The sequence below is a fragment of the Schistocerca nitens genome, chromosome 1 (genome assembly GCF_023898315.1).
Source record: "Schistocerca nitens isolate TAMUIC-IGC-003100 chromosome 1, iqSchNite1.1, whole genome shotgun sequence".
Taxonomy (NCBI): Eukaryota; Metazoa; Arthropoda; class Insecta; order Orthoptera; family Acrididae; genus Schistocerca; species Schistocerca nitens.
This window is the reverse complement of record NC_064614.1, coordinates 827,812,056-827,838,442: the sequence shown is the minus strand read 5'-3', so window position 1 is coordinate 827,838,442 and position 26,387 is coordinate 827,812,056. Positions and strand designations below refer to the sequence as shown.

The 26,387-nt window shown below is 43.4% G+C and overlaps 1 protein-coding gene across 1 annotated transcript in view; it reads left to right on the top strand.

The window, feature by feature from the left end:
- LOC126205909 (transient receptor potential cation channel subfamily V member 4) overlaps nt 1-26,387 on the top strand; it is a 247,344-nt gene that overhangs the window by 128,135 nt on the left and 92,822 nt on the right. The window contains exons 10-11 of the mRNA XM_049938875.1: nt 4,565-4,781; nt 10,881-11,042. Coding sequence (XP_049794832.1) covers nt 4,565-4,781; nt 10,881-11,042 — 379 coding nt within the window. The remainder of the gene's footprint in view (nt 1-4,564; nt 4,782-10,880; nt 11,043-26,387) is intronic.

The following is a 26,387-nucleotide window of genomic DNA, read 5'->3' as shown; positions in this document are numbered from 1 at the left end:
GCCATTTGAAACTACTAGAATTCGGTTTTAATCTGTGACAATGATCGACAATTATGTCTCCACGCATACTCTGCAGACTATTCTGAAGTGCATGGCAGAGGGTACTTACCATAGAATTGCCGCGATTGAAGTGGGAAAGAATGACTGTTTACACTCCTCTGTACGAGCTGTAAATAGTCTAGCCTTACATTCGTGGTCGCTACGGGAGCAACCCACAGTGGATTGGCAGAATAACGTCTCTAGATTCTTCGCTTAATACTGGAATTTGAAACTTTGAAATAAGGCTCGAGAAGGATGACTGGCATCTTTCTTCATGGGTCTGTCAATTCAGATTTTTCAGCTTGTCCGTGACGCTCTCCGGTAAGTCACCAAACTTGTTACCATTCGTGCTGCCCTTCCTTGTACACATTCATTGGGCCCTGTTATTCCTGTATGCTATGAGTACCACACGCATAAGAGCAACATCCTAAGATAGGACGCACAAGTAATTTTTGAGCAGCCTACTCTCTAGATTGACGCAACACCTAGAAAACTTAGATTTCCGACTACACAGTAGCTCTTAATTTCAAAAACATACTATTTTGAGTAGTTAATGTTTAAGAAAAACCAATACACAAACGCCGATTGTTTCTAACTTCCCTCAGAACCATTACTAACACAATTCCTTGATGAGTAATGGCCGGCCGAAGTGGCCGTGCGGTTAAAGGCGCTGCAGTCTGGAACCGCAAGACCGCTACGGTCGCAGGTTCGAATCCTGCCTCGGGCATGGATGTTTGTGATGTCCTTAGGTTAGTTAGGTTTAACTAGTTCTAAGTTCTAGGGGACTAATGACCTCAGCAGTTGAGTCCCATAGTGCTCAGAGCCATTTGAACCATTTGATGAGTAATGTTTCAATCGGACGGAAACTGTGATCCTAAAACCTCTGTTACCTAACATACAGATGTCGAGTCTACTAAACTTTCCGGAGCTGATTCGTTTAAGAACGGTTCAGATTATATACAGATAATCCCTCGCATTTCACAAATTAAGAAAATATAGCGGGGACCCAGGAACAACATAAATCACTTGGTACAACAGCTGAATGTTTTTATCATAACAGTACAGCACAAAACAGTCATTCGCGAACCAGCAGCGCTGCAATCCACATACAACTGCGTATAGCAGACAACTATGTGTTAGAGAGTGGGATGGTAGTTGTTTCTCAGACTGTGAGAGATGACAACTGCAATTTACAACTCCATCGAACATCTTAGAGATACCCTTTAGAAAACGTGCAGTTACGGTGGCTGGTACACAGTGACAAACTTTCGTCCTAAGCACTGGGCGAGTTCATCCGTTTGTTCGGAAGGAGAGGTCAACACTGTTTGGCCGCTTTCAGCCGGTTGGAGACGCGCTGCGATGACAATCGAGGCGCACACCCTGAAGTCTTTCTCAAACAATTTTACAGAAACTATTCATTAAAAAAAATCATTTTTGCGTTACTTGTAGGGTTATATGTCGGCTTCATGACGACGTGCCCATCACTTCGTTGATGGTTTGGTAAAAGTTGCAATGAAAAATAGGGGTCGCCAAGGATTCGTGTTTAGTGCATATTATATAATATGTTGCTGTGTATGAAATTTAGCTAAAATACTGAATTTTTCCTTAGGCCTGGGTAGAGGTCTCCATCTGCCACCAATCTCGAGGAAACTAATCTTATGTAGCGCACTCATTTCCGATCCCAAGTGCAGCCGGTAAAGCCAAAATGAAATATCTATAACATTCGTCGTATTGCAATAACGGTTTGAGAAATCGAAAAGGAATTCTGGCAAATGATAGCACGCAAAGAGAAGAGTGTTTTGCCAAATAATTATTATGTGAAACTTCATTATCTGCTGTGTTGTTCCACTAACTACAGATTTAATAAACTTAATAAACCACTGTTTCAGAATTCTCTCGCAGTCGCAGTTGTACACCATATTTGTGAGGTAACATTGTATAAACACTGTGCTTTAGCAAAAGAAGCAAATACACTCAAGATTCAGCACTCTAAATGTTTCTCTGAAAGTTATAAGTGGTTAACAAGTCAGGCAAAAATAAATCGCGGCTTTTGTTGCATTTTGAGATACTATTCATAGCAGAGGTGACAGTAGATCTTTTCGAAGGGTCAGCATGTCAGTGTGGGCATGAAGAGACTCCAATTAATATTTGTAAAAAAATATGAGTGTAGGCTTTAGTATAGAACGGCAAGTCCCCTCCAGCACTCAGCATTTCTCCTGCAACGTGATGACTGCCTGCCTGCAACCCCCACCACTAACGTTCTCCCACACATGCCCTGCCGACTGCGCTTCCACTGGCCACGACATTCTGCATACACTTTATGGGGCGAACTGTGATGACGAACCACTGACAGATTCTAAAGACAGACAGTACGTAAATTTCGATCCTACTGTTGTTCATATCCTACAGTTAAATTGGTAAGCACTTGTTCCACAACATCCAGAGGTTCAACCATGGGTGGTGATGGGCTCTGCATCTTAACCAGTCTGCTACCTCCATCTGGAATATTAAAAGGTATACCACCGATAAAGGGTTTTACCAATATCACATAGGGCTAAGGGCATCTATGGAAGTGACAGAAAATTATGATCCGTACCTTTCTCCAGGGAAAAATATGATGGGCGGTGAAACGTTTTACTTCCTGACCAAAGTTTGAAACTTCTCACTTATGGAAGGATACTACTGATGGATTTGCATTTATGAGAGTTTACTGTTATAAATGACTGTATTAATGTGTGTGGGAAGACTAAAGCATGTGTATACTAAATTTGTTTCAGAATGAGAGAATGGCTGTGCTAGTTGGCAGTTCCGCTTTGATATGGTTGCAATATACCGCAATGTGTGAGACTGTGAAACCTATCAGAGTAATGGACCTACCCAGACTCTGTCCTACTCCCCTAAAGACTCCATGTTAGCCGTAAATTACGCAACGGAATCGCTATCTTGAAATGGCCTTAATACAGAATCATAAGGTTGATAATTGCAATAATCCTACTATATAGTTATCCATTCAACCAATGGAATAAATCAGTAAATTGAAGGGAACTACGTGCTCCTTCAACTAAAAATGGAAGTTATTATTACATTAACCGACTACAAAGTATTTGCATCATCAATCCACGAAAAATAAAGTTAACTGCCGACGACAACTAACAAGATAGACAAGAGGAGGGATGGCTCCCGTATCCTAGGTGCACATTAAATCATTAATCCAATACAACTAATTTAGAAACTCCAGTGGTCGACTGAATCCCACAACAAACGATACTAATTCATGAGTCGGCTTTAGCAGAACTGTGGCAATGGTACGCTTCCTGTATACCTTTAAACTCCACCTAGTGAACCGTGCTGCTGTATACTCTCACCAGTCTGCTGAGGCGGTGAGTTGGAGGACCGTGGTCGTAGTGGAGACTCAGAATCTCGCTCGTCAGGACTCGAACACTTCCAAACGCCACGACGTCTCCAGCCAGCGACCTGTCTCCATCCACCATGAAACCAAGAGTGTGTCTTTTTCTTCCACCAGCTCCTCATGTGGCGGTTTGCGCCAATCTGTCCGCAAACGCCAATCAGAAAAAAAATGTAACTCTTTTCCGCCAATAGTGTGTCAATACCACGTTTAACAAATCCGCACCCCGGAATGTCGTCAGTCACGGGCCAGTCAGAACACATCTTCCTCGTCTAGAAATTCCCGTCTGACATCAGCCGGCAATGTGTGAATAAGAGCGTAGTTTAACACTTCCGAATTTGCCGAGACCAAACTACATTCCAAGACTTGTACTTTTCCTTCATAAATTGTGGTGTCGCAGCAAGCAATTGAAACTGCAATCTCAAGACCCGAGTCGTCACACAGGCCGCTAACCCCGACTTAGTAAAAAGGACAGTCAGCTTCCATAAGCTACCGTCAGTGGCCAGTTAACACGCGCAAGTCAGCAGAAAGCTGTGAGTGCCCACGACACACCTACCGCATTCGGAGGAGTGTGCGAGCTGTGCATTTCTCACGTATTCGCAGACTGAAACTATTAGTCCCCTTACCAATGACCACTGAAATTTTCTAAAATACTTTTCCCTTTAATAAATTACCATAAGCACACTTTAAACAGGTGGAACTAAAGTGCCCTGCCCGTCGCCAGTCCTGATAACGGGTGGATAAATTTAGCATAACTGGAAGGAGGCAAGCCAAACAGCTTGCAACCTTCCACGGTACAGGGCAACTAGCGTGAAAGTGAATCCGAAGACAGCCCATTAGCAGCCGCAGACGATCATTGTGATCAAAAACGTCCATAAATTTCGTACGAAACTGCAGAAACTAATCGCCATATTTATCCATTACAAACTATAAACGATGTTGACTTTTATGTGACCTTAAAGTATCTGCACAATACGACTTATTACATTGTCAAACCAAAGTTAACTTAGAACATTAAGCCAAACATGACAGCTCGTTATTTTTTGGCAACATTTATTTTCCAGGGCTTGGTATACTAGGCGCGTAGTCCAGAGACGTCATTTACTAACGTGGTTGCAGGGCCATCCGGCTGACTGGTCCGTTCGTGACGATGGTGTACTCGATGATCACCGGCGACATGTTGACGTTCGGCATGATCTACACGGTGGTGCTGTTCGGCTTCTCTCAGTCCTTCTACTTCCTGTACAAGGGCTTCCCCGGCGTGAAGACGTCGCTCTACCACTCCTACCCCACCACCTGGATGGCGCTCTTCCAGATCACCCTGGGCGACTACAACGTAAGTGACTCACGTCCTCTGACCGTCCCTAAAAGGAAGGAAAATGCGTAATTCATCTCTGTTTACCGTAGCTAAAGAACATTCTTCACAGACATTGTTGCATACGTGTGATTAATTGTAAGTCAACATATGTGGTGTCTGTTCTTTCGGACATGTCTTATAGAAGAGAGACCAGATATATAATTCAGGTGAGGACGGCTAATGATCTCTTCAGTGCGAATGCACACCAAGCTCGAGCTCTCACGGGAATCGGCGAAATTCCGCGAGTAATGAGAATAATGGCCAGACGGCACTACATTCGTAGTCCGCGGATACGTTGAGAATTTGGATCTGACGGGGGACGCACTAGTATAGTCCGCGCAGATGACCACTGTGTCAGGATTGCTTAATGGTCAGAGCATCTGCCTAGTAAGCAGCAGACCCGGACTCGAATCCTGGTCCGACACAAATCTGCAACTTTTCACAATGATGTCAATCAATACCCGCTTGCAGCCAAGGTCTGTGAATCCTTTGTGTGATAGTTCATAATGGCTACTTGATCAGAAAACGTTGTCTGTTCTTTCGGAAAGAAGACACGCACACACACACATATATACACTCCTGGAAATGGAAAAAAGAACACATTGACACCGGTGTGTCAGACCCACCATACTTGCTCCGGACACTGCGAGAGGGCTGTACAAGCAATGATCATACGCACGGCACAGCGGACACACCAGGAACCGCGGTGTTGGCCGTCGAATGGCGCTAGCTGCGCAGCATTTGTGCACCGCCGCCGTCAGTGTCAGCCAGTTTGCCGTGGCATACGGAGCTCCATCGCAGTCTTTAACACTGGTAGCATGCCGCGACAGCGTGGACGTGAACCGTATGTGCAGTTGACGGACTTTGAGCGAGGGCGTATAGTGGGCATGCGGGAGGCCGGGTGGACGTACCGCCGAATTGCTCAACACGTGGGGCGTGAGGTCTCCACAGTACATCGATGTTGTCGCCAGTGGTCGGCGGAAGGTGCACGTGCCCGTCGACCTGGGACCGGACCGCAGCGACGCACGGATGCACGCCAAGACCGTAGGATCCTACGCAGTGCCGTAGGGGACCGCACCGCCACTTCCCAGCAAATTAGGGACACTGTTGCTCCTGGGGTATCGGCGAGGACCATTCGCAACCGTCTCCATGAAGCTGGGCTACGGTCCCGCACACCGTTAGGCCGTCTTCCGCTCACGCCCCAACATCGTGCAGCCCGCCTCCAGTGGTGTCGCGACAGGCGTGAATGGAGGGACGAATGGAGACGTGTCGTCTTCAGCGATGAGAGTCGCTTCTGCCTTGGTGCCAATGATGGTCGTATGCGTGTTTGGCGCCGTGCAGGTGAGCGCCACAATCAGGACTGCATACGACCGAGGCACACAGGGCCAACACCCGGCATCATGGTGTGGGGAGCGATCTCCTACACTGGCCGTACACCACTGGTGATCGTCGAGGGGACACTGAATAGTGCACGGTACATCCAAACCGTCATCGAACCCATCGTTCTACCATTCCTAGACCGGCAAGGGAACTTGCTGTTCCAACAGGACAATGCACGTCCGCATGTATCCCGTGCCACCCAACGTGCTCTAGAAGGTGTAAGTCAACTACCCTGGCCAGCAAGATCTCCGGATCTGTCCCCCATTGAGCATGTTTGGGACTGGATGAAGCGTCGTCTCACGCGGTCTGCACGTCCAGCACGAACGCTGGTCCAACTGAGGCGCCAGGTGGAAATGGCATGGCAAGCCGTTCCACAGGACTACATTCAGCATCTCTACGATCGTCTCCATGGGAGAATAGCAGCCTGCATTGCTGCGAAAGGTGGATATACACTGTACTAGTGCCGACATTGTGCATGCTCTGTTGCCTGTGTCTATGTGCCTGTGGTTCTGTCAGTGTGATCATGTGATGTATCTGACCCCAGGAATGTGTCAATAAAGTTTCCCCTTCCTGGGACAATGAATTCACGGTGTTCTTATTTCAATTTCCATGAGTGTATATATATATATATATATATATATATATATATATATATATATATATATATATATATATATATATATATACGGGAGTTGGTACTTTAATAGTGGCAACTATTTGTTTATAGCTCGTACGAAACAGATACGTGTTTCAAAGTTTTACTGACCTTCAAAGTAGTCACCGCATTGTATATAACCCGTTGCCAGCGATGTGGAAGTCGTAGGAGACTCTTAGCAGTGCCAATTGTGTTCACAGTTCGAGCGACGCAGTCTATTGCCCGACGAATTTGTAGCAGTTCTGAAGCGAAAGCCGTGAAGTATTTCCTTCAGTTTAGAAATCAAGTTGAACTCACGAGGGCTGAAGTCAGGGGAGTGCAGTAGGTGTATAGCACTTACCAGCCCCATCAGTCAAACAAATCAGTAACAGCTTGCACTGTACGTGCTTCAGAATTGTCCTTCAAAATGATGGTCAGGTCTTGCAGAAAGTGTCGTCACTGTTCATTTTTGGATCACAACCTACGACCAGCTTAGAGACAGCAGTGATGACACTTTCTGCATAACCTGACTATCATTTTTCAGGACAATGCTTAAGCTTGTACAGTGCAAGCTGTTACTGATTTGACAAACTGCCTATTGGCTTCTGTCTCAGGTTCTTCGGCCGACGTTCATCTAATGATTTTTCTGACGTTTCGCCAGCACGAGTGGCTGACATTGTCAAAGCTTCACCCTCCATTGCCGGTGGGGAGTTCACCACCGGCAATGGAGGGTGAAGCTTTGACAATTGTCAGCCACTCGTGCTGGCGAAACGTCAGAAAAATCATTAGATGAACGTCGGCCGAAGAACCCGAGACAGAAGCTAATAGGCAGTTTGTCAATAAGTGGCCACGAAAGTCTTAACAATTTTGTGTTACTGATTTGTTTGACTGATGGGACTGCTACATCCTATACCACCAACTGCACTCCCCTGACTTAAGCCCTCGTGAGTTCAACTCGATTTCTAAACTGAAGGAAACACTTCAAGGCATTCGCTTCAGAACTGTTACAAATTCGTCGGGCAATAGGCCGCGCCGCTCGAACTGTGAACACAACTGGCACTGCTAAGAGTATCCTACGACTGCCACATCGCTGTCAACGGGTTATACACAATGCTGGTGACTACTTTGAAGGTCAGTTATACTTTATACTTTGAAAAACGTATCTATTTCGTACGAGCTATAAACAAATAGTTGCCACTATTAAAGTTCCAACCCTCATTGTTTTAATAACACTTATATCCGAAAAATGTTGGTATTCTTCCTTTCACTAGTAGTCTGTATCTTCCTTCTTCAATATAATGTGGATTTAAAATTTTCCTAATTAGATTTCTTTCTCTCTTTAAAATGTGCGTTTCAACCCCACAAGAACACTGCTTTCATAACTATGTTGTGTTGTGTCCGCCTTGTTACTTTAGATACATTTTTAGGCATAGAAAGATACTTCCAGATAAGTTATTTGTGGTAAAAAATGCGCTGTTAATCAGAAGGTCTGTAAACCTATAATCGAAGCAAACAAGAAAACCAAGATAAAAGCCTTACAAGACGCCAAACAGAAAAAGTAAATAAATGGCATCAGAGAAAAAGAAAAGACATTAAGGAAGTGACAGAATAACTTCACTAACCAGGGAGACCATTGCGAGGGAAAAAACGAGTCGCCCAAAAACATCATGCTACTGATATTACTGATTAGTGCCATTTTGAGTGCAAGACCTTTTCATCTGAATCGCCTTTACTAAACACCTACAGATGAGTGTAACTATATATATTATATATGAGGGGCCTTCGATAAGCAATGCAACACAGTTTTTATCAGCCAATTTCAGTTGAAAAAATGCGGAATTTTTTTGTGGAACATCGCTGAATATTCCCGCTTTAGCCCCTGTAGTTTCAAGTAGTTCCCATAGGTTGCAGCGCTATACGTAGACTACAAACTGTCGCCTGTGACGGAAGAGCGTTCCAGGCAGAGAGCTGTCATTGAGTTTCTTTTTGCTGAAAACCAGAGCATCGCAGATATTGATAGGCGCTTGCAGAATGTGTTCGGAGATGTGGTAGCGAAAGAAACCACGCTGAGTCGTTGGGCGAGGCGTCTGACATCATCGCAGCAAGATCGCGCAAACCCGTCTCACCTCCCGCGTGCCGGCCGACCGTACACAGCTGTGACTGCTGGAATGTCAGAACATGCGGACACTCTCATTTTAGGTAATCGACGGTTCACAGTCAAGTAAACACATCGCTGCTCGACTGGACGTCTCTGTTGGTAATGCCGACACACTCGTCCACCAGTTGGGGCGCTCAAAGTTGTGTACCCGTTGCTTTCCTCGCCGCCTAACAGAGGACAATAAAGAACAACGAAGGACCATTTGTCGGGATTGCTTGCGTGTTAAGAGGCTGATTCTGACTATTTTTTGTCGAACATTGTCACAGGCGATGAAACATGGGTACCTCACTTCGAACCGAAAACAAAACTGCAGTCCACGGAATCGCGCCATACCATCTCTCCTCAGAAGAAAAGATTTCCAACTGCACCATCAGCCGGTAAAGTCATGGCGACGGTCTTCTGGCACTCTGAAGAGGCTATTCTCTTTGATGTTCTTCCTCTTGGTGCAAAGAACAACTCTGAAGTATTTTGTGCTGTCCGCAGGTAATTCAAGGAACGACTTCACTGTGTTCGTCGCCCCAAAAATGCAAACGAACATCTCCTACTCCAAGAGAACGTAAGGTCCAACACAAAGCTGCGCACCCGAGTGAAGCTCACAAGATTTCACTGGAGTGTTCTTCGCCACCCACGCTACAGCCCGGATCTCGCACCTTCCTACTTCCATCAGTTTGGCCCTTTGAAGGCTGCACTCCGTGGGAAGCAGTACGTGGATGAGGGGGAGGTTGTTTATGCACCAAGACGTTGGCTCCGACGTCGACCAGTAGAGCGGTGCAGTGCCGGTGTCCAGGCCGTCGCACTGGACGGAGAAGATATTGAAAAATTGAGTTTTGTAGCCTACAGAGTGGCGGATAATATGATGTTCTGGAATCCTGAATAAAACCAATCTTCTTTCCGAAAATAACTTGCTACATTACTTACTGAACGCCCCTCTTAAAGTCTCCAAACTCCAAGTTAAGGCTGAAGTTCAGACTGTATACAAAATTAGCCAATGTGTATCATGTAAGACACTATCTAAAATAGAGGAAAACACTCTATTTAATGAGGTGACTTTCCTGAGTCTAAATTGTAAACGTATTTCATGAAACCATTCACCAGCGTTTCACGTAGGTTGTGAAACTTTATATAGAATAATACAATTGTTTACAAATATTTGTCTGGCTGGATACAAGCAGGAAGACCTTCTGTCAATAGCACAAGGGAAGTCTCACAAAACACAATGTTGCCCCGTTGTCGCCGATTTACCATACATAATAAAACTTGAAAATGATCATCCCGATGCCTTTGATCTGTAGATCGTTAGCTATATAGCTGTAACACTAATTTCTTTTACCTAGGAGGCTTACTGCCTTCTATTAGTTGATGTCTAGAATATAAACCAAAAAGATACTTCCCGTCTTCTAATGAATAATGAAACCCATCTACACTAATAGAGGCATGGACATAAATTGAATTATAATTTGGCGGACACATACAATTCATGTCACAGCATTTTCCACTGTAAAGGTGTTATATCTTTGTCACTTTCGAAAAATAGGTAACTACGTTCATTAACAAACAATCAGGACGTCACAGTTATGAAGCAGTCACACTTCAGTAGTGTTACATGATAGCGTAAAGTTTTAAATGATGACCAACGTCCATAAATCTCTGTTTCAATGTTGATTAAGGTGCGTAGTATAAATTAACTTGAAGGACACATCAATATATTATCCTGCTATGAAACATACAATTCAACTAGCGAAACTTTGTACTAAAGAATGGTGGCTTTCGAAGCTACATGTATTATATGTTACATAAATTTTGTTTCATTGTTGCAATTATTTTACGTTACTTCGAGTATTTCCAAGTTTTCAACGTGTCTTGCGAACAAATGTCGATTAATGTTTTGGGCCCTGTTGTTCCGCAGTACCCAGAACTGAGCCACACGACATATCCAACGCTGGCCAAGACAGTTTTCGCCATTTTCATGGTGCTGGTGCCCATCCTGTTGCTCAACATGCTGATCGCCATGATGGGAAACACGTACGCGCACGTCATCGAGCAGAGCGAGAAGGAGTGGATGAAGCAGGTCAGTGTTTTAAATATTCTTTAACCTTTATCAGCTTCAAGATGCCCTGTTCAGATGATTATAGTCGTTAAAACAGTACATAAAAAATCAGTCTTCAATTAGAAAGAGCTTTATTTCCAACCACGAACAATGACCTATCGAATCTTGTGGTGTCCATCTTCAGGCGCTGTGGTATCTTCATCACACGTATTTGGTAGAGTCTGGCAGCTGGCCAGTGATGGGTAGGGAGTCGTCTTGCATTGCCAAGGCCCACTTACAGATTCTTCCGTCGTGCCGTTGTAGCACGATCACGGGTGGGCAACAGGCGGTCTGCGGGCGATAGCCGACCCGCGGTTGGTTTCAATCCGGACCGCGGAAGAAATTCAGGGTGAATCCAAAATGAACGTTTCCTCAAAAACACGTGATTTGTGAAGTAATTTGCTGGTGTGATGTGATGGGAAAAGAATTCTATTCATAACGATGCGTCACCCCATAAACATTAAAGTCACGGTCGCTATAGTTTTGGGTCTCTCCGCTAGGAGCATTGCCATCGCGTCGTGACGATGCGAACAGCGAACGTAAGTAAGTACGTCACTCAGGCCCACGGATAACAAAAGGTTGACGGTGTTTGATATAGAGGGTAGATGCCTCAGGATTTTGAATCTGTTGATTGACTATAAATGGGCTTTTATGTCAAATAATGAATTCCGATGGTAGGCTCCCGAGGAGTGGTTCTATTGTCAACATTTGTGTTTTTACATCGACATTGTTTGAAACAATTTGTTTACTTCTGAAAAAAATAAGCATATCTACTTGTAAAACATTTCTAACGAAAGAAGCAAAGTATTATTAAAAACTTAATTAACAAATAATGGAAGAAATGTTACTTTTGAAAAGAAAAAGGGAACAATGATTGGAGAGCTAATATATTTAGATAACAATGGACACTGAGGCCTCAATGACCGGGTATTTCCATTATAATCATTTATAACATTTCCATTAGAATAATTTATAACATTTTTACTTTAACTAAATGACGAAATGTACAAAATTATACACCAACAACTATATGTAAGGGTACTGTACTCTGACATTCTGCCTAGTGGCAGAGATAACAGCTAAGATTGGATGGGATTACTGATAGTTGAGAACGCCAACGTTAGGCGCGTTATGGGGCCCCTTAGGGACATGGTTGCCAAGAAGGGAAAGAAAACCAATGCTCACTCCGTGTGCATACCATGTGGAGTCATTCCAGATGTGGAACGGGTCCTCCCGGATGCCATGAAGAGCACAGGGTGGAGCCAACTGCAAGTGGTTGCTCACGTCGGTACCAATGATGTGTGTCACTTTCGATCAGAAGAGGTTCTCTCTGGTTTCGAGCGGCTAACAGATTGCCTGCAAGATGAAATCAAAGCTGACCATTTGCAGCATAGTCGACAGGACCGATTGCGGACCTCTGGTACACAGCCGAGTGGCTGAATCAGAGGCAGAGGCTCAGACGGCTCTGCGACCGTGTAGGCTGCAGATTCCTCGACTTGGGCCAAAGGGTGGCTGGGTTTCGGGTTCCGCTGAATAGGTCAGGTGTCCACTATACGCAGGAGGCGGCTAGACGGGTAGCAGGGACTGTGTGGCGTGGACTGGTCGGTTTTTTAGGTTAGAGGGTCTCAGGAAAACACAAGAAGGGCTTCAGTCATAAAGGGTGCAGGCTGAACACAGAAAGAACGTACGTAGATACAGGAACCATTGGTATAACAGTTGTAAATTGTCGTAGCTGTGTTGGGAAAGTACCAGAGCTCCAAGCGCTAGTAGAAAGCACTGATGCTCAAATAGTTATAGGCACTGAAAGCTGGCTAAAGCCGATGTAAGCTCAGCCGAAATTTTTGCGAAGAACATAACGGTGCCCGAAAGGACAGGCTAAACACGGTTGGCGGTTGGCGGTTGGCGTGTTTGTTTGTTGCTGTTAGAAGTAGTTTACCTTGTCGCGAAATTGAGTTAGTATGAGCAGAGGTCATTGTTGCAAACCGGAATAAAATAATAATTAGATCCTTTTATCGACCTCCCAGTTCAGATGATACAGTTGCTAAAAGGTTCAAAGAAAACTTCAGTTTGATTTCAAACACGTACCCGACTCATACGATTGTAGTTGGTGGTGACTTTAATTTACCCTCGATATGTTGGCGAAAATACATGTTTAATTCCGGAGGTACGCATAAAACATCATCCGAAATTCTGAACACATACTCTGAAAATTACTTCGAGCAGTTAGTTCATGAGCCCGCACGAATAATAAACGGTTGTGAAAACACACTTGACCTTTTAGAAACAAATAATCCTTAGTTTATAACGAGCATCATTACGGGTACAAGGATTAGTGGACACAGGGTTGTCGTAGCGAGATTGAATATTGTAATCCACAAATGCTCCAAAAATAAACGAAAAATATACCTATTCAAAAAAGCATATAATAATTCACATGACGCCTTCCTGAGAGACAATCTCCACTCATTCCAAATTAATAATATGAATGTAGACCAGATGTGGCTTAAATTCAGAGAAACAGTATCGGCAGTAACTGAGAGATTTATACAAAATAAATTAACAAACGACGGATCTGATCGTCCTTGGCACACACAACGGGTTAGAACACTGTTGCAGAAACAACGAAACAAACATGCCAAATTTAAACAGACACAAAATTCCCAACATTGGCGATCTTCTACACAAGCTCGAAATTTAGCTCGGACTTCAATTCGAGATGCTTATAACAGTTTCCACAACGAAACTTTGTCTCTAAACCTGGCAGAAAATCCAAAGAGATTCTGGTCGTACGTGAAGTATGTTAGCGGCAAGAAACAATCAATGCCTTCTCTGCGCGATAGCAATGGAGATACTGTCGAAGACAGTGCTGCCAAAGCAGAGTTACTAACACAGCCTTCCGAAATGCCTTCACAAAAGAAGACGAAGTAAATGTTTTAGAATTTGAATCAAGAACAGCTGCCAACACGAGTAACGTAGAAGTAAATATCCTCGGAGTAGCGAAGCAGCTTAAATCACTTAATAAAAGCAAGTCTTCTGGTCCAGACTGTATAACAATCATATACAACCGTTCGCTCGACGGAAGATCCGTACCCAAAGACTGTAAAGTTGCATAGATCACACCAATATTTAAGAAAGGTAGTAGGAGTAATCCACTAAATTACAGGCCCATATCATTAACATCGATATGCACCATGGCTCTGGAACATACACTCCTGGAAATTGAAATAAGAACACCGTGAATTCATTGTCCCAGGAAGGGGAAACTTTATTGACACATTCCTGGGGTCAGATACATCACATGATCACACTGACAGAACCACAGGCACATAGACACAGGCAACAGAGCATGCACAATGTCGGCACTAGTACAGTGTATATCCACCTTTCGCAGCAATGCAGGCTGCTGTTCTCCCATGGAGACGATCGTAGAGATGCTGGATGTAGTCCTGTGGAACGGCTTGCCATGCCATTTCCACCTGGCGCCTCAGTTGGACCAACGTTCGTGCTGGACGTGCAGACCGCGTGAGATGCCGCTTCATTCAGTCCCAAACATGCTCAATGGGGGACAGATCCGGAGATCTTGCTGGCCAGGGTAGTTGACTTACACCTTCTAGAGCACGTTGGGTGGCACGGGATACATGCGGACGTGCATTGTCCTGTTGGAACAGCAAGTTCCCTTGCCGGTCTAGGAATGGTAGAACGATGGGTTCGATGACGGTTTGGATGTACCGTGCACTATTCAGTGTCCCCTCGACGATCACCAGTGGTGTACGGCCAGTGTAGGAGATCGCTCCCCACACCATGAAGCCGGGTGTTGGCCCTGTGTGCCTCGGTCGTATGCAGTCCTGATTGTGGCGCTCACCTGCACGGCGCCAAACACGCATACGACCATCATTGGCACCAAGGCAGAAGCGACTCTCATCGCTGAAGACGACACGTCTCCATTCGTCCATCCATTCACGCCTGTCGCGACACCACTGGAGGCGGGCTGCACGATGTTGGGGCGTGAGTGGAAGACGGCCTAACGGTGTGCGGGACCGTAGCCCAGCTTGATGGAGACGGTTGCGAATGGTCCTCGCCGATACCCCAGGAGCAACAGTGTCCCTAATTTGCTGGGAAGTGGCGGTGCGGTCCCCTACGGCACTGCGTAGGATCCTACGGTCTTGGCGTGCATCCGTGCGTCGCTGCGGTCCGGTCCCAGGTCGACGGGCACGTGCACCTTCCGCCGACCCCTGGCGACAACATTGATGTACTGTGGAGACCTCACGCCCCACGTGTTGAGCAATTCGGCGGTACGTCCACCCGGCCTCCCGCATGCCCACTATACGCCCTCGCTCAAAGTCCGTCAACTGCACATACGGTTCACGTCCACGCTGTCGCGGCATGCTACCAGTGTTAAAGACTGCGATGGAGCTCCGTATGCCACGGCAAACTGGCTGACACTGACGGCGGCGGTGCACAAATGCTGCGCAGCTAGCGCCATTCGACGGCCAACACCGCGGTTCCTGGTGTGTCCGCTGTGCCGTGCGTGTGATCATTGCTTGTACAGCCCTCTCGCAGTGTCCGGAGCAAGTATGGTGGGTCTGACACACCGGTGTCAATGTGTTCTTTTTTCCATTTCCAGTAGTGTATATTGTGTACGAACATTATGAATTTCCTCGAAGAGAATGTATATTGACACACAGTCAACATGGGTTTAGAAAATATCGTTCTTGTGAAACACAACTGGCTCTTTATTCGCGTGAAGTGTCGAGTGCTATCGACAAGGGATTTCAGATCGTTTTCGTATTTCTGGATTTCCGGAAGGCTTTTGACAGTATGCCACACAAGCGGCTTGTAGTGAAATTGCGTGTTTATGGAGTAGTTATGTGACTGGATTTGTGACTTCCTGTCAGAGAGGTCACAATTCGTAGTAATTGACGGAAAGTCATCGAATAAAACAGAAGTGATTTCTGGCGTTCCCCAAGGTAGTGTTATAGGCCCTTTGCTGTTCCTTATCTATATAAAACAGCAGCCGCCTTAGGTTGTTTGCAGATAACGCTGTCGTTTATCGACTAATAAAGTCATCACAAGATCAAAACAAATTGCAAAACGATTTAGAAAAGATATCTGAATGGTGCGAAAATTGGCAGTTGACCCTAAAAACGAAAATTGTGAGGCCATCCACATGAGTGCTAAAAGTAATTCGTTAAACTTTGGTTACACGATAAATCAGTTAAATCTATAGGCCGTAAATTCAACTAAATACCTAGGAATTACAATTATGATCAACTTATATTGGAAGGAACACACAGAAAATGTTGTGGGGAAGGCTAATCAAAGACTGCGTTTTATTGGTAGGACACTTAGAAAATGTAACAGATCTACTAAGGAGACTGCCTACACTACGCCTGTCCGTCCTCTTTTGGAATACTGCTGCGCTGTGTGGGATCCTTACCAGATAGGACTGACGGAATATATCGAAAAAGTTCAAAGAGAGGCAGCGCGTTTTGTATTATCGCGTAATATAGGAGAGAGTGTTACTGAAATGATACAGAATTTGGGCTCGACATCATTAAAAGAAAGGCGTGTTTCGTTTCGACGGAATCTTCTCACAAAATTCCAATCACTAACTTTCTCCGCCGAATGCGAAAATATTTTGTTGACACCGACATACATAGGGAGAAACGATCACCACGATAAAATAAGGGAAATCAGAGCTCGTACCGAAAGATATAGGTGTTCGTTCTTTCCGCGCGATAGACAATACTGGAATAATAGAGAATTGTGAAGGTGGTTCGATGAACCCTCTGCCAGGCACTTAAATGTGATTTGCAGAGTATCCATGTAGATGTAGATGTAGATGTCGAACTGTATCACTCAAAATTTCTGCAGCGATCACTGCTTCTTTATGATTAGCTGCCGAGATCAGTAGCGATGCGTTTGGTCTAGCTCCGTATGATTTCCTCGTCGTAGCAGTGCTATAGAGGAAATTGCACAGTGCTTCAAAAAGTGTCACTTCACACGACTTGTTGTACCTGACATTAGTTGGTATCAGGTACATAAGATCGTATGAAACGAAGCCTGTGCACCAAGTTCATATGCTTCAAATAGCTTACCTCGCTTGTGTTTACAGCACCACTTTTTATTTCCTACTTTTGGTTCCCTGCAATCGATGCTATTATTGTAAAAAATTTGAATCGCAGAGAATTAACAAATTATTGCAAATCAAATTCTGGATCTGATAGTAAAAAGAATATTCACATCTTTAATGTGACAGTACAGTGAAGGAAACTTCGATAAATTTAAGCACTGTAAGCAGCAGACGAAGTCATCCGGTTTTTGCAGCATGAGAGGTGTGTAAATAGAGACTGTTCAGAAGATAGACAAATGAAAAAAATTAAATGAGCGCATGGCATCGTTGGCCGGGAGGCCCCATCCGGAGACGTTCGGCCGCCAATTGCAAGTCTTATTTCAGTCGACGCGACGTTGGGCGACTTGTGCGCCGGTGATGAGACTAACACAATGCCCAGTTCCTGAGCGGATAAAATCTCCTACCCGCCCGAGAATCGAACCCGGGGTCCGCTTGCATGGGAGGCGAGCACTTTACCACCCTTCTAAGCAGGCGGACAAAAGAGGGTAGACAAATAGTAAATAGTCGCAGCTGAGTCGTAAAATTTCCCCATCTAGACAAAACTGCAAGTTTAGAGTGACATCAGATCGGCGAGGTGAGTGAAGGGAGAATTTTCTATAGTTTGCTCCAGTTCAGAGGGGTCAATGTATTCCAACATTTACACAGGGCTAGACAAAAACTTTGGTTTCTCTCTTTTTGTGCTCCAGTTCACGACTACAGAGCGCGATCAGACACTTAACCTACGTAAAATGACGACTCTTGAGACTTTTCCGAGAGTATTAACCCAGTACTGCAACTCTCCTGCGTTACTGCATTTTATATTGACATCTTTCCTCTTTTGCCGACACAAATTCGTCACTGAGCAACCAATTCCAGTTAGTAAACCGATCTTAATAAAAGTTTTGCGTCATGCCTCACTTATCTTCCATGCTGATATCATCGGAACAACTAATAGTCTAGAAAACAATATATCGCTACACGTAATGTATAACCAAGTGCCATCACAAACTCGACATACGCAGACAGCCGCAAGCAGATAAGCTGTAGCAGTAACAAATTCCCATTTTTTTTCATTTATCTGTTTATTACTATAGCTTCAAGAGCAGCTTTGGTTTAATTTACAACAACCCTTTTAATACAGACAGAAAAAATATGCAGAAAATACGTCATTGTTAAATTTATTGTTTTAGTGTCACAAAAGAAAAATATTTAACGTTACATAATCATTGTGCTCAATAAAGTACTGGAAGTGATCAGACTTTTGTTGTAAAATTGTATCCCACTGGTCTAAATATTCAAGTTACAGCTAACTAACTTTTATGTAACATCTGACTGATTGTAAGACTGAATATGACATTTGACTAGGAAGGATAGGATCGACTTTTTGGAACCATTCATACAGTGGTGTAGGCTGGGGTCCCAGGTATCACCCCCTACAGCCATTTGCCCTGATGGGTCCTTGTTTGCGAATAATCAGAGAATTCTGAATTTTGTATGATGCTCTACAGCCTTAAATATTTTATATTTTTGCATAATAGATATGTAATGTAATGGTTGAAGTACAACCCTAATGTGCAGATGGTTGTGAGTTAGACTCTTTTCCTGTGCCTTAAAATTTTTTATTTTTTATTCTTGACAGAAGTGATTTGATCATTATTTTAATTAATTGATTTAAATGTAATATTTTAATTTCTAATCCTCTCTTATGTCATTTTAATCGTAGCATCAACTTTTTCACTTACTCTAATTAGGAAATAAAATAGGCAATAACCTATTTATACTAACTGTCCAATGGAATTAAAAATGTATTTTTCGTTACAAGATACACACTTTTTGAATAGTAATTATTTTACAAACACTTCAGAGATAAATTCAAGTTGCACTATGGGAAAAATAATGCAACTGAAGTTTAAACTAAGGACGGCATTGTAAGTAAAACGAAATTCAAGAAAAATGAGGAATATAAATAATGCATGACATGACATGGACGAAAATCTAAGATGATAAAACGAAAGTAACTAAATCGTGGTTAATACATAAAAATAACTGTACTCGTAACCACACGAAGAAAGAATCCAAATGAAAAATGAATGATAGGATGAAAAAATTGGAGGAAATGAAAAAGGTAATGCGATGATTAAAATGGTGCAACAGAGCATTACAAATTGAAAATGTTACATTTAAACCAATTAATTGAATAAAAATAATGATCAGTCATTTCAATAAAGATTTAAACATAACTCACGCGGTGCGGTCTCTCAGGCCTCGCGAAAATTTTCGAACTCCTGCCCCCAGGTCAGTTCTAGCGGAATGCTTGCATACTCCTCCTACCCTTCTGAAATCGGCAACCTCGTAATGTTTTGATGTCGGTTGCGTTATCGCCTTCTTTTTTTTTTTGTTGTTGTCACGTGTTGGGGTCGCCTAGGCCGCGCCTAGTTTACTACGTACATGTGTTCTTCGGTATAGAACAAAATATGTTCACAGGAAACATCTCGTATATTCCAACACACGAAAGCTCTTTTTTTGCTTTGCTGTCATCTTGTAATACTTTGGAAAGCATCGAACTTCGAAAATTAATGAATCATTTATAGTAGCCCTGTACTTTTAACTGTATCTATCCGTACTAGCGAAGCACTGACATTCAAAATCTGCAGAGCCTTATGGGAAAAACCTACGTTGCAAGCTAGTCACGTGGATCTCGGAGACAGTAAGTTAAGGAGAAAATTTCTGTTCCACCCGTCTTAGGCCCAAATCTCACAGAAATGGCGTGGCGCGGAGGCCTGGCGTGGGCGAGTCACGGGCGTGCCGCGGACAGGGCGCGAGTAAATCATACTGACGTGACGCTGTCAGAAGAACGCGGGACCGTCGTCACGCTACGAATAGATCGGAATATGTCGTCGCATCTGACGAAACTATTGATGCAATGGATCGTATTTCGCATATGTTGAGCAGCGAAGAAGATATCGGGTACACCCGTTATGGATGAAAAAAAGGTTTGAAATACGGCACAGTCAACGTGATTAAAGAACTGAACATGTATCCCGAATATTTCCAGTAGTTTTACAGAATGTCTCAAAAGAGTATCTGTATCGCTTTAGACAGCATTTAGAGATAAGCAACGGAACTGGAATGTTTCGAACATAATTCTTCTTTTTCATATGATTTTAATTTGAACGTAAGCCCAAAGATTGCTAATGTTGTGGGAGATGTTCGAAATATTACGACGCTTTTGCAAAATCTGATCTTCCGTAAATATTTCACTGCTTTTTTTGGGGGAGGGGGGGGGGGAGGAGGGCATCAGTCCTCTGAATGGTTGATGCGGCCCGCCACGAATTCCTCTCCTGTGCCAACCTCTTCATCTCAGAGTAGCACTTGGAACCTACGTCCTCAATTGTTTTCTGGATGTATCCAATCTCTGCCGTTCTCTACAGGTTTTTGCCCTCTACAGCTCCCTCTAGTACCAAGGAAGTACCATTTCACTGCTACAGACCAGAAATTTCTTGTTACAGGGCATAGTTTCCTACCATGTCATAGAGATTTTGCCTTTATAGAGAGGAACAAAACAACCTTTAACCCAGAAAACTGGAGCTTCTGAGCAAGATGGAACCAGAGGGATAGAACCAGAGGATTTCAGGGAGCTTAGCGTAGTAGACAACGGTTTGCACAGGAGCCCATTCAAAATAACTGAATATGTCTGGCTATACATTTCATCTGAGAGCCCTACTGCAGTAGGGCGAAGGAAAAGTCATAAAATCCAGCAACTGTTGATTTGTCAAAGCATTGCAGCTGGGAAAAGAAATCTGCCGATAGGTAACATTACAGTTTTCCCTATCTTGTGACGTATAATTCTGCCAGTTCAAAGTGCCAGGAAGAAAACCTTTCTTGGCGTGTGGCAGTATATCTCAGCTGAAAAACGAACTTTCTATGAGCAAGTACCAAGTGAATAGTGGATTTGCCCTTCTGTCCGGCAAACACCATTGACTGAGGGCAGCAAACGCAGCGCTGAGTGTACATGTTTCGCGTAACTGCAACAGGAATAGTTTTAAATTTTTCCTTAGCTTCTTCTTCCGCTGCTGCTGCTGCTTGTGCAGACTTGTATTGTAGTAAACATTATGTGTTTTGACCTGTATGATTGCACTTTCTGAGAATAAGAGTTCTACTTCAGCAATTAGTAACACAGAAAAACCAGAGTTTTTCAACATCAGAACGTTGTCACTGCAGAGATTCAACGTTGTTCGTCCAGGAAAAAAAAATGACGTTTTTCAAAGATAACGTATGTATTTGTGCAATAACTGTTACAAAATGGCGTGTTACCTCATATATAATGTCTGCATCACGAAATCCCAACTATATAAGCTTAAAATAGGTGAGCAAATAGGCAAGCGTAAAACTTCCAGAACACACAATACTGTAGTCATATCAATAGCAGAATCCCATTTCTCGTTCATTGCTCCCTAGAACACCCGCTATTTGTTCGACACTAAGTGAATCAAATTAGTTATTTAATGTTTACTGAATTAAACTGTTAGTGTGGACAAGAAAAATTTACGTATACAGTACATAGCTAAAACTGCAGCTGGATCAGTGACTGTCTACTTCTCATATATTTTCGCCGGCGTGCCAGAGATAAATCCCTGCAGTCGCGCTATACTCTGCGTCCTCGGTGGCTCAGATGGGTAGAACGTCTGCCATGTAAGCAGGAGATCCCGGGTTCGTGTCCCGGTCGGGGCGCACATTTTCATCTGTCCCCGTTGACGTATGTCAACGCCTGTAAGCAGCTAAGGGTGTTCATTTCATTGCAATGTCTACTTCTCGTTTTAAAATGAAAATAACTCTTAGTGTAATATTAACTTAACATGTGATCACAATTGACATCATAAACCACATCTTCTACAAGCTTTAAAAACAATTTCAGTATGTGAGCTATATTTCATACGCAGGAACCTATGTCCTTTTTTAGGGTACCAAACGTAAACTAGCCAGCGACTACATTTTTCGCTGCAAACTTTTCGAAATATGCCCGGTAGTTTACTTATTTGGAAATTATTGCAATAATTAAGGCCAATAAGAAAAATAAAACCAATTCACTATCATACTGCGCGCACTCGTGACTGCCACGGTGAATTTCACAATGTCTGAACTTCAATAAAGTACAACAAGCTCTTCATTAGCGCCGAATGATCGAAACATTCAGTTTATTATATTTTCCTAGTTGTGTCAGTTTTAAGGGTATAAATGTATTTTACGACTACTGAACCCCAGTTTTTCTGCCGCCAGTACGTCTGAAATCCCCTCTTTGTGGACAGATATTATACTTTTGTAAATTTTGTATTAGCTGTAGACGTTCCCTCGGTATGTAGATCACAAGAAACGGAAACTTGAATGAATTTATGACTGCTGAATGAACAGATAAAGACTTACAACCGACGACGTGTGGGCAAGCAGTCTTCGTGTTACTAATATGACAGCCATCTAGGACACAAACAGCTTACTCACGTAACGATTAAGTGAGGCGTGTTGGTGAGACAAGGGCTGCAAATTCTCCATGGCAGTGCTCGAACTGATTTTCCTTTTGACGATGAGAAGATAACAGTACTTAGAGATTCGAATTCGAACATAAATGTTTTTATATTTCCGCTTGTTACGCCATTGAGGTCTTTTAGAGCGCAGCGTTTGATTGGCAGTGGCCCTATTCTCTTCGCTATCTGATCTGATACCAGCTTTACCGATTTCAAAGTAACACCTGTGCTAGATGCCACAAGAAGCAAATACTCACAAAGTCCACACAGGACTATCGTCTGAAGTGTAAACTGTAGCCATCGATATACGAGTGGTCCCTAAGAGTCGCCAGGGGCATTTTCTCCGGTGTTTCTGCAGATATCTGCAGTTTCGTATTTCTGAAGGATAGCTGGAATCAGTGCAAATACTGCTAATCACCTCTTTCATGCGACGCCCAGCGTCGACGGAAAGCATTGGTTCGTTTCATGTTACAAAGAGAATGATTTTTAAATCGTAATTTTACGTGTCCATTCGACAGAGGCGTCCCAAATGAGTCTAATGCGATATTCGTTGTTTCGGCCTGTGTTAGCAGCAGCAGTAAAACACGAAGGACGTCCACTACTCGAGCAGCGGTCCCACCGGCCGGGCCCGCGCTGGCTGCCGCCGCATAGCAGAAGCGCTGCTCAGTCACTGCTGGAGTACCGTCATCCCTCGTGATTTACTGCCCCTGTTGACACATATAGATAAAAGAATGTCGCAGTAGACAAAATTAGGACTGCGCTGTCGAGTGGGAAAGTAATATTGTGATTTAAAACTTATTTTGTTTATAACTGTAAACAAACGGACGCTTTCCGTCTAAATTGGACGTCGCTTGAGAGGCGTAATGATCTTCATTTGTTTTGGCTGAGTCCAGCTACACACTGCAAGAACGAAACTGCAAATGTCTGCTGGAACACCAGAGAGAAGGCTCCTGACGACCCGTAGGTGAGACACTTGGTTTTATCAGTTTTCTGAGCGCATGACTGCAAAGATAATATAATTGTGGGGCGAAAGCACAGAAGGTTCTAATATTTTCTAGTGAACAGTGTCTTAACGAAGACATACACTTCATACTGCCATCATACACATAAAACATTACGTTGTTCCCTTGCAGGCGATAGGTGCAAACTTCACAACGGGAATTTGATTTACGTATTTTGTGGATGAGCTGACGAAAGTGAATCTTAGAGATTTTCAGTAAAAAAAAGCGCTCAAAACACCATAAACTTCTGACTGTTATTTGACGCCATTCGTTCTGGCGATGATGTAATGTCTGATACTGTGAATTAATTAAGTTAAAAACTAGATAGGTTTAAAAAAAATAACCTAGGTCATCGTCCAATCAAGTAAAACTAATTTTTCCTACTTTCTGTGAAGCTAAAAAAATTTCCTTGGTCATCTTTGACTCAAGTAAAACTAATTTTTCCTACTTTCTGTGAAGCTAAAAAAACTACTTAAGTCGCCGTTGATCCAAGTAAAATTAATTTTTCCTACTTTCTGAGAAGCGAATACATTTCGGAAACCGCCGTCTTGCCGGCCGCGGTGGTCTCGCGGTTCTAGACGCGCAGTCCGGAACCGTGCGACCGCTACGGTCGCAGGTTCGAATCCTGCCTCGAGCATGGATGTGTGTGATGTCCTTAGGTTAGTTAGGTTTAAGTAGTTCTAAGTTCTAGGGGACTGATGACCACAGCAGTTGAGTCCCATAGTGCTCAGAGCCATTTGAACCAAACTGCCGTCTTATTGCTATTAGCTTTTTGAGTCTTGACGGCTGTGATAGAACCAATACCGTAAATTTTTGTTTCGTCTTGCATAGCTTAACAAAATTTACTTATTATCTGTAAATTAGCGGAAGACAGTGAAACATTTACTTTTATCACTCAAGTATTAAGTTGGACATAGGTTTGTAGAGTTTTTCCATACGTTAAATAAACACAACAAATACGCATAACAGACATTTTCATCACCAATAATACACTCAAGAACCAAAGAAACTGACGCAGTTAAAACCAAAGAACGTAAGTGACAAAATCACGATTATGAGAAAATGCGCTTCAAAGTTTGTATCAGATTTAGAATTCTGTGTTCATTTGTTACATAGTCTATAGTAACCGTTAGATGCAGTGGCTATTAATGAAGCTATATATACAATATCTGTGAGTTAAATTCAGAATGTTGTGCTCAGCAATGTTTCTATCAATAATCTAGTCAGCATTTATAACCCTCTACCTCCAAGGGTGTCACTTGCATCCCTTCGACTCTCATTAATGTCGGGTTTGGAATGATCCACTACAATGCCATACATAATTGCAATATCTCCAACGGGGGTCTTCTTAGTGAGAAATAGTAAGACACAGGTAAACAAGGGTTTATTACGACCACAGTGGAGAGATTTAATGACAAAGGAAGATTCTTCTCAATAAAAAATAATACAACTTCTCAGCTACTAACAGGCATACACCAGGAAGACACAGTGAATGAACGTAGTAGGACGTGAAGACTATGCCACCGATAATCCCTAAAGGCGGAAGTTGAGCGTTCTATGTAGTTGGGCAACAGGTACGTCTCGAGATTTCGCTAGAAAGTCGCAGGTCCCACTGCGGTGGCTTCCAGTTGGGCTCTGACTGATGCGCTGTTAAGAGCAGCGCACGAATTGGTCCAGGGTTCCAGCGGAGCGAACTGCCGACGCATTAGCTTGCATCGCCGTATGTAGCCGGTGCACGGAGGAATTCGTGCCGATCCAGTTCCACACGCGTGACACGGCGGAGGAAATACGCTCCTGGCACGGAGGACCTCTGGTGCCTTTTGTCCTACGTCTGTCGTCCTTCTTGTGATCGACGCGTTCCGGGGAGGCAACGCCTTGTACATAGGCAGACGTGTGATGCTTCAATGTCTGAGGGGTTGGCGATTCCGTAGGCGAATAGCGGACACTTGGCAACTCCTGTATTTTGTCCCATTTTCATGTATTACGTTAAAATACATACACACAAATTTTATTGTTTTCACATTTAATGGATTGGACAAGGCAAATGAGTAAACAATGTTACATTCAGAAACATGTATTTGGAAGCAAGCTCTTAGCACATACACATACGAACAATCGCATTTGTTTTTGCTATGGGAAATGTCTATTCCCAGTTTCACATAGCACCATCAGAAGGTACGAGTCCCACATAGCATCATCAGAAGGCATCATATCATTAGCTGATTGTGTGCTTGGTGGTCTACTTGCAGGTAAGCTACTATATGGTTTGGAAATGGATGTTTTTGATTTGCGCTTAAGATTTTTATAGAATGGATGGTAAACTGGAGGCACAAATGGGAGTTACTGCTGCAAATGCCGTTATTTCACTTTTGTGGCAGTTGGTAACGGTTCATTCAGTTGTATTCACGCTAAAAGTCGGCTCGCATCTTAAGTCATTGGAATCAAAATTCATCTCATCATTGAGGTAGTCTTATACAAAACATTTCATAAAGGAGTGGCCTGATTTAGGAACTTGTAGTCAATTATCTTCAGTGAGGTGTACTTCATGATGTACACCCAAAACTTAAAGATGTTTTTGTTTTAACCTTGTCGCTGAAGGCAATAGGTTATTTACAGTCTGAGGAAGTTGTTGCTCATACTTCAACTAACCATCAGTGGTAGTAGCATTTTCTCCGCCTGTTGGTCATTATTTCCG